We start from the raw sequence: 9,500 nt of genomic DNA, 5'->3' as shown, positions 1-9,500 counted from the left end.
AGAAGGAACAAAGGAAGTGAAGAAAGACAGAAGGAAGGAAGGAAGGAAGGAACAAAGGAAGTGAAGAAAGACAGAAGGAAGGAAGGAGGGAGGGAAGGAAGAAGGGAAAGAAGGAACAAAGGAAGTGAAGAAAGACAGAAGGAAGGAAGGAAAAGAGGGAAGGAAGAAGGGAAAGAAGGAACAAAGGAAGTGAAGAAGGGAAGGAGGGAGGGAAGGAAGGAAGGAACAAAGGAAGTGAAGAAAGACAGAAGGAAGGAAGGAGGGAGGGAAGGAAGAAGGGAAAGAAGGAACAAAGGAAGTGAAGAAAGACAGAAGGAAGGAAGGAGGAAGGGAAGGAAGAAGGGAAAGAAGGAACAAAGGAAGTGAAGAAAGACAGAAGGAATATATATATTTTTTTACATATATATAAAAAAATATATATATATAATTAGATGTGTGAGGATAATATAATACCTCTGATAACAAATGAAATGTAAATGGAGGATGGTGGTCGAGCAATAAGAACTATGTGGAAAGGTTCATTATTTTATGTCCTTGCTCACAAATTAGGAGGATAAAAACAAACATGCCTCGTTTCCTGCATGTAAAGTAGTTTTTATGAGCTCTTAATGCTTCGGTCAGTGGTGCAGGTGGACGTTATGATTGTGTGATTTTATGAGGTTTGCACAGCGGCCATTAAAGCACCAATCACAGGTGCATTCATGAGCATCATACTGAGTAATTAGGGTCGACTCCTGAGTGATTCATTTCATCCTGCCGTTGTTCACACAGCTTGTATAAAGGTTGAGATACGAGCCTCAAACTGATCATTGATTAACATTAGTGAGATATGAAGCTGACGGCGGTTTAAAGGTTGATGTGATGAATTAATGGACGCTGTCGGTGAAAACACACTTCTTCTCGTTCCCCCGTTAGCTTCATTAGCAGCCGAGCTAACGAGCTAACAGGTGGAGCAAAGGGAGATAATTGATATGAAAACAGACAATTAAAGGACAGGCTTTATCCATTTATGGCTAATTGTGAGAGTGGCTGGCTTCTGGCTTTGTGGAGACACTCAGTGATAGTCATTAATCTGCAGAGTGGCCCTGTGTGTGTGTGTGTGTGTGTGTGTGTGTGTGTGTGTGTGTGTTACTTTGTCTCAGATACACAAAATACCCACCTGCACACATCAGGGAAAATAACCCTCATTACCGTTGTACAATAATATTGGTATGTTTAATTCTGGTACATTCATGTGTGTGTGTATGTGTCTGTGTGTGTGTGTGTGTCTGCGTGCGTGTGTGTGTCTGCGTGTGTGAGTGTGTGAGTGTGTGTGTGTGTCCCTTGTTATTGATAATAGGCCCACTGCTACTTCCTTGTTTTGGGCCAACGTCCGAGTTAGTAAGTATGAAAATATGTAAGTATTAGGAGTGCAACGGTACGGTCCCTACCTCGGTTTCTGGGCCACGGTTTCGGGTTTGGGTTCAATACATGTTTTGTGCAAAGAGAACAACTTTTTTTCTCCCAGAATGATCTCTTTATTTTGCTTGTCAGCTAAAACTGCATTTCACAGTGTAGCGGCTAAGCCTAACACTTAAAGCCACTGAGGGGCTGCATAGACAGGCTAAAAAGTAATCGACACGCTGGCTACTGCACTATTATAACTTGTGTCTAATGAAACATACAGCTTCCGGATTTGCTTCTTCATTTGATGCGTTCTTTATTTCTCACTGTTTCAATGATCTTCAATATTATGCAAGTATTCATTGCCAGTGCATATAAAGTCCAGTCAGCTGTGTCACACACAACAAACAAACATGACAGAGCCCGGAGCGGTCGAAGAACTGTGTGCTGATCCGTCTAGCAAAACCTGACACCTGACAGAAAGTTCCCACCTATAAAGAAATGTACACCCAACACCATGAGGACACCTACTGGCCCATGAGGACACACATTCACATAGAAATGGCTCCTACACACAGTAAACTATCACAGTATCACTGGTGTCCTGAATAATATAACACTTTCCTTTCAAGTTAACATTTACCCAACACACTTTCAAATGGTAAACTGCCTCTTATTCCTTCACTACTTGTACTATACAGTATAAAATATGTATAAAACATTACACTTAGTTGGGGGGGGGGGGGGTTGTTCGGTGTCGGTCCGGTGGGGGGATCGGTCGAATAAGCTGCAACACACAGCTGTAAGGACGTTGTGCTCTCATACGTGCTGCATTGATAGTCACACACACATACTAGCTTGCTCGATGCAGATTCCGGTAGATTGTGTCTCATTTGCAGGCGTCAAGGAGCCGCTATCAATATACAGGAGACTCCTGCATGTATTCAACGGCGAAACCGAAATGAACCCACACCGGAGATTTGAATGAAGCCGGTGCTTCTCTCAACTCCTCCGCTAGTGCTGCTGGCCATGCCTCTTTGATTCTGTGTGTGAGATGCACCTTCTGTGTGTGAGCTGCACCTTCTGTGTGTGAGCTGCACCTTGAACCTGCTCCAGCTACAACAGTGTGAGAGAGGGTGAGTGGGTGGAGGCACAACAGTGATTGGACATGAACTCGCAGGGAGGGCTTTTCACCTGCCACCTGGACACACACACACGCACGCACGCACGTACGCACGCACGCACGCACACACACGCACACACACGCACACACACGCGCACACACACACACACACACACACACACACACACACACAGTGGTCTGTAAAGCATCAATGAATTGCAAAACCGAAAACCCGCGGTCCATAAGGTCGTATTATTGCGTGCAGAGCGGACCGAACTCATATTTTACTGAATACTGTTGCATCCCGAGTAAGCATACATGTAAGTATGTAAGTAAGTACGTAAGTATGTAAGTAAGTATATAAGTAAGTATGTAAGTAACTATCTAAGTATGTAAGTATGTAAGTATGTATGTAAGTATGCAAGTAACTATCTAAGTATGTAAGTATATATGTAAGTATGTAAGTATGTATGTAAGTATGCAAGTAACTATCTAAGTATGTAAGTATGTATGTAAGTATGTAAGTAAGTATGTAAGTATGTAAATAAGTATGTAAGTATGTATGTAAGTAAGTAAGTATGTAAATAAGTATGTAAGTAAGTATGTAAGTATGTAAGTATGTAACTAAGTATGTAAGTATGTAAGTAAGTATATATGTAAGTAAGTATGTAAGTATGCAAGTATGTAAGTAAGTATATATGTATGTAAGTACGTAAGTATGTAAGTAAGTATGTACGTATGTAAGTAAGTAAGTATGTATGTCAGTATGTAAGTATGTAAGTAAGTATGTAAGTAAGTAAGTAAGTAAGTATGTATGTAAGTATGTAAGTATGTACGTAAATATATAAATATATCCAGATTGTGAGATTTTGGTCCTAAACTTCTAACAGTAAGAACTGTGAGTCTGTCAGCTGTTAACCTCTGATGTGTCAAACACAGCTATTATCTTTCTGGTCGGCTTCTGTCTGGAAAACATTTTATAAACCTGATGTTTGTCAGATAAAGTCACACTGAACTTCAAACTTCAGTCAGAAAGATGTGATTTCTGCTCCGATGCCGACGGTCGGAGTGGATGTGTGTTTCTGTATTTATAGACTCAGAATTTAATAGATCTGAAATTAATTAGAGCTTCTGTTGATTATCATGTTCCTTCTGTGTAAGAGGATGACAGAGAGGATACACACACACACACACACACACACACACACACACACACACACACACACACACACACACACACACACACACACACACACACACACACACACACACACACACACACACACACACACACACACACAGATCAGAGTACATGCTGGCTTTGTTACCATGACTTCTATTTCATGGTCTTTGTTGGAAGCCCTTTCTTTGTAATTCTGCCTCTCTGAACATTTCTATGACAACCAGGTTTTATATAAAGCTGTTAATCAGAGTCTGAGCGATGTCAACAAGTCAGAGCGGCTCCAACACACACATCAACCTGTAATACTGCATACTACATCACTATAATACTGCATACTACATCACTATAATACTGCATACTACATCACTATAATACTGCATACTACATCACTATAATACTGCAGTACTTTTACTGTAATACTGCATACTACATCACTATAATACTGCAGTACTTTTACTGTAATACTGCATACTACATCACTATAATACTGCAGTACTTTTACTGTAATACTGCATACTACATCACTATAATACTGCAGTACTTTTACTGTAATACTGCATACTACATCACTATAATACTGCAGTACTTTTACTGTAGTAAAGTAACTTCTTCCATTGCTGCTGCTGACGGGTTCAACATGTGACTCCGCACAGAGCTGCTTTTTACAACTTTATCACATGATGTTCAAAGTTCAAAGTTATTAAACTTGTCAGTAAGTGAAGCTCAGACAGTCGTTGCCTCTGAGAGCTGAAATGGCGCAGAAAGATCAGCTGGACCGAGAAACACTCAGCTGTTCGATCTGTCTGGATCTACTGAAGGATCCGGTGGGTCTTCCCTGTGGACACAGCTACTGTATGAGCTGTATTAAAGGATTCTGGGATGGAGAGGATCAGAGCAAGATCTACAGCTGCCCTCAGTGCAGAGAGGCCTTCACACCGAGGCCTGTCCTGAAGAAAAACACCATGTTAGCAGCTTTAGTGGAGCAGCTGAAGAAGACTGGACTCCAAGCTGCTCCTGCTGATCACTGCTATGCTGGACCTGAAGATGTGGCCTGTGATGTCTGCACTGGGAGGAAGCTGAAAGCCTTCAAGTCCTGTCTGCAGTGTCTGGTCTCTTACTGTGAGAATCACCTCCAGCCTCATTACACTGTTGGTCAATTAAAGAAACACAAGCTGGTGGAGCCCTCGGAGAAGCTCCAGGAGAACATCTGCTCTCGTCATGATGAGGTGATGAAGATATTCTGCCGTACAGATAAGAAGTGTATCTGTTATCTGTGCACTATGGAGGATCATAAAGGCCACGACACAGTCCCAGCTGTAGCAGAAAGGACTGAGAGGCAGAGAGAGCTCGAGGTGAGTCGACTAAACATCCAGCAGAGAATCCAGGACAGAGAGAAAGATGTGAAGCTGCTTCAACAGGAGGTGGAGGCCGTCAGTCGCTCTGCTGATAAAGCCGTGGAGGACAGTGAGAAGATCTTCACTCAGCTGATCCGTCTCCTCCAGAAAAGAAGCTCTGATGTGAAGCAGCAGATCAGATCCCAGCAGGAAACTGAAGTGAGTGGAGTCAAAGAGCTTCAGGAGAAGCTGCAGCAGGAGATCACTGAGCTGAAGAGGAAAGACGCTGAACTGAAGCAGCTCTCACACACAGAGGATCACAACCAGTTTCTACACAACTACCCCTCAGTGTCACAACTCAGTGAACCTACAGACTCATCCAGCATCAATATCCGTCCTCTCAGATACTTTGAGGATGTGACAGCAGCTGTGTCAGAGCTCAGAGATAAACTACAGGACATCCTGAGGGACAAATGGACAAACATCTCACTGGCAATGACTGAAGTGAAGGTTTTACTGCCACAACCAGAACCTAAGACCAGAGCTGAGTTCTTAAAATATTCACATGAAATCACTCTGGATCCAAACACAGTAAACACACGGCTGTTATTATCTGAAGGGAACAGAAAAGTAAAATGTACGTTTCAACAACAGTCTTATTCTAGTCACACAGACAGATTCACTAATTATTGTCAGGTCCTGAGTAGAGAGAGTCTGACTGGACGTTGTTACTGGGAGGTGGAGAGGACAGGGACATTAGTTCAAGTAGCAGTCGCATACAAGAATATCAGCAGAGCAGGAAGTGAATCTCTATTTGGACATAATGACAAATCTTGGTCTTTAGATTGTTCCACTAACAGTTATACATTTTGGTTCAACAACATTCAAACTCCCCTCTCAGGTCCTGATTCCTCCAGAGTCGGAGTGTACCTGGATCACAGAGCAGGTATTCTGTCCTTCTACAGCGTCTCTAAAACCATGACTCTCCTCCACAGAGTCCAGACCACATTCACTCAGCCTCTCTATGCTGGACTTTGTGTTGGAGGCACAGCTGAGTTGTGTAAAGTGAAATAGACAGAAGTCATTTCAGACTTCATGTGTCAGATGTTGTAATTCTTCATGTTTTTGTCTCCATGTTTCTGAGCTGCTCAGAGATCACCTGACATGCTAATAGTGATATTCAACACTTCTTTCCACTTTATGTATGTGTCGTTTATATCATCAGTTTCTTTAAATGTGACTTTTTCCTGTGTGTTTTTATCCATAGAGGCTCTCACTGCTCATCACCATGTTTTTAACCTTCACTGACATTTCTTCAGATGAAAATGTGAACTTCTCTTTGTTCTAAATGTTAGTTTCATGTTTGTATTGATGTATTTGTGTCTGTTGTTTCTGAAACAGAGAAAACAGCAGAACTTCCTTCATCACAGATATTTTGTTCTCATCACTTTGTAAATTCATAAAGAAATGTTCAATCAAACTGTAATGATCATGATAATAATCATTAATGATGTTCTTGTACATAGCTGACATTCTGGGTTACACTAACTGACTGTGTGGATGAAGTCAATCTGAACATGAAATCATTGATCACACTTTACTGATTGGATGTGTCAACAATCTGAAGCTTCAATAATCAATAAAGATGATTTTTATCAACAGTGATCAAAGTGTTTTCTTCTCATTCAAAGCTTCTGGAGAAAATGTGAAACTACAATGAGAGTTTATTAGAGACAGTTTTCCTCCTGAAATACTACAAAGTTCACTTAATAATACTGCGTTAGTTTTACTGTAATACTGCATACTACATCACTATAATACTGCAGTACTTTTACTGTAATACTGCGTACTACATCACTATAATACTGCAGTACTTTTACTGTAATACTGCGTACTACATTACTCATAATACTGCAGTACTTTTATTGTAATACTGCATACTACATCACTCATAATACTGCAGTACTTTTACTGTAATACTGCATACTACATCATTATAATACTGCAGTACTTTTACTGTAATACTGCGTACTACATTACTCATAATACTGCAGTGCTTTTACTGTAATACTGCATACTACATCACTATAATACTGCAGTACTTTTACTGTAATACTGCATATTACATCACTATAATACTGCAGTACTGTTACTGTAATACTGCATACTACATCACTCATGATACTGAAGTACTTTTACTGTAATACTGCATATTACATCACTATAATACTGCAGTACTTTTACTGTAATACTGCATACTACATCACTATAATACTGCAGTACTTTTACTGCAGTAAAGTAACTTCTTCCCGTACAGCTGCTGACAGGTTCAATATGTGACTCAGCACAGAGCTGTCAGGCTGGTTTTACAACTTTATCACATGATGTTCAAAGTTCAAAGTTATTAAACTTATCAGGAAGTGAAGCTCAGTCAGTCGTTGCCTCTGAGAGCTGAAATGGCGCAGAGAGATCAGCCGGACCGAGACTCAATCAGCTGTTCGATCTGTCTGGATCTACTGAAGGATCCGGTGACTATTCCCTGTGGACACAACTACTGTATGAGCTGTATTAAAGGATTCTGGGATGGAGAGGATCAGAGCAAGATCTACAGCTGCCCTCAGTGCAGAGAGGCCTTCACACCGAGGCCTGTCCTGAAGAAAAACACCATGTTAGCAGCTTTAGTGGAGCAGCTGAAGAAGACTGGACTCCAAGCTGCTCCTGCTGATCACTGCTATGCTGGACCTGAAGATGTGGCCTGTGATGTCTGCACTGGGAGGAAGCTGAAAGCCTTCAAGTCTTGTCTGCAGTGTCTGGTCTCTTACTGTGAGAATCACCTCCAGCCTCATTACACTGTTGGTCAATTTAAGAAACACAAGCTGGTGGAGCCCTCGGAGAAGCTCCAGGAGAACATCTGCTCTCGTCATGATGAGGTGATGAAGATGTTCTGCCGTACAGATAAGAAGTGTATCTGTTATCTGTGCACTATGGAGGATCATAAAGGCCACGACACAGTCCCAGCTGCAGCAGAAAGGACTGAGAGGCAGAGAGAGCTCGAGGTGAGTCGACTAAACATCCAGCAGAGAATCCAGGACAGAGAGAAAGATGTGAAGCTGCTTCAACAGGAGGTGGAGGCCGTCAGTCGCTCTGCTGATAAAGCAGTGGAGGACAGTGAGAAGATCTTCACTCAGCTGATCCGTCTCCTCCAGAAAAGAAGCTCTGATGTGAAGCAGCAGATCAGATCCCAGCAGGAAACTGAAGTGAGTGGAGTCAAAGAGCTTCAGGAGAAGCTGCAGCAGGAGATCACTGAGCTGAAGAGGAAAGACGCTGAACTGAAGCAGCTCTCACACACAGAGGATCACAACCAGTTTCTACACAACTACCCCTCAGTGTCACAACTCAGTGAACCTACAGACTCATCCAGCATCAATATCCGTCCTCTCAGATACTTTGAGGATGTGACAGCAGCTGTGTCAGAGCTCAGAGATAAACTACAGGACATCCTGAGGGACAAATGGACAAACATCTCACTGGCAGTGACTGAAGTGGACGTTTTACTGTCAGAACCAGAACCCAAGACCAGAGCTGAGTTCTTAAAATATTCACGCGAAATCACTCTGGATCCAAACACAGTACACACAGATCTGTTATTATCTGAAGGGAACAGAAAAGTAGAATGGGCGACAGAAGAACAGTCTTATTCTAGTCACACAGACAGATTCACGGATAGGTGTCAGGTCCTGAGTAGAGAGAGTCTGACTGGACGTTGTTACTGGGAGATGGAGTGGAGAGGATGGGGGGTTCATGTAGCAGTCGCATACAAGAATATCAGCAGAGTAGGACCTGAATCTCGATTTGGACGTAATGACAAATCTTGGTCTTTAGATTGTGACACTAACAGTTATGAATTTTGGTTCAACAACATTGATGCTCCCGTCTCAGGTCCTCGTTCCTCCAGAGTCGGAGTGTACCTGGATCACAGAGCAGGTATTCTGTCCTTCTACAGCGTCTCTGAAACCATTACTCTCCTCCACAGAGTCCAGACCACATTCACTCAGCCTCTCTATGCTGGACTTTTGCTTTATGATGTTGGAGGCACAGCTGAGTTGTGTGAAGTGAAATAGACAGAAGTCATTTCAGACTTCATGTGTCAGATGATGTAATTCTTCATGTTTTTGTCTCCATGTTTCTGAGCTGCTCAGAGAAGAGCTGGTACGCTAATAACGATATTCAACTTTTATTTTACTTTATGTATATATCGTTGATATATTCAGTTTTTCTTGTAATGTGACTTTTTCCTGTGTGTTTTTATCCATGGAGGCTCTCACTGCTCATCACCATGTTTTTAACCTTCACTGACATTTCTTCAGATGAAAATGTGAACTTCTCTTTGTTCTAAATGTTAGTTTCATGTTTGTATTGATGTATTTGTGTCTGTTGTTTCTTAAACAGAGAAAACAGCAGAACTTCCTTCATCACA

The 9,500-nt window shown here is 41.9% G+C and overlaps 2 protein-coding genes across 2 annotated transcripts; both read left to right on the top strand.

Moving 5' to 3' along the window:
* Nucleotides 1-4,423: 4,423 nt before the first annotated feature.
* LOC128359168 (tripartite motif-containing protein 16-like) lies at nucleotides 4,424-6,277 on the top strand. The gene has a single exon (XM_053319605.1). The coding sequence runs from the start codon at nucleotides 4,442-4,444 to the stop codon at nucleotides 6,095-6,097; it is 1,656 nt and encodes a 551-aa protein (XP_053175580.1). The 5' UTR covers nucleotides 4,424-4,441; the 3' UTR covers nucleotides 6,098-6,277.
* A 1,202-nt stretch (nucleotides 6,278-7,479) lies between these two features.
* Nucleotides 7,480-9,144, top strand: LOC128359156 (E3 ubiquitin/ISG15 ligase TRIM25-like). The gene has a single exon (XM_053319594.1). It carries the CDS (start codon nucleotides 7,480-7,482, stop codon nucleotides 9,142-9,144), a length of 1,665 nt encoding a protein of 554 aa, XP_053175569.1.
* Nucleotides 9,145-9,500: the final 356 nt, after the last annotated feature.

Source organism: Scomber japonicus, chromosome 5 (assembly GCF_027409825.1).
Source record: "Scomber japonicus isolate fScoJap1 chromosome 5, fScoJap1.pri, whole genome shotgun sequence".
Classification (NCBI taxonomy): Eukaryota; Metazoa; Chordata; class Actinopteri; order Scombriformes; family Scombridae; genus Scomber; species Scomber japonicus.
The sequence above is the reverse complement of the archived record's forward strand: the minus strand, read 5'-3'. Positions and strand labels throughout refer to the sequence as shown.

Bases quoted from the DNA above. Each gene is read 5' to 3' on its own strand.
- LOC128359168 (XM_053319605.1), top strand. From the start codon at position 4,442: ATGGCGCAGAAAGATCAGCTGGACCGAGAAACACTCAGCTGTTCGATC.
- LOC128359156 (XM_053319594.1), top strand. From the start codon at position 7,480: ATGGCGCAGAGAGATCAGCCGGACCGAGACTCAATCAGCTGTTCGATC.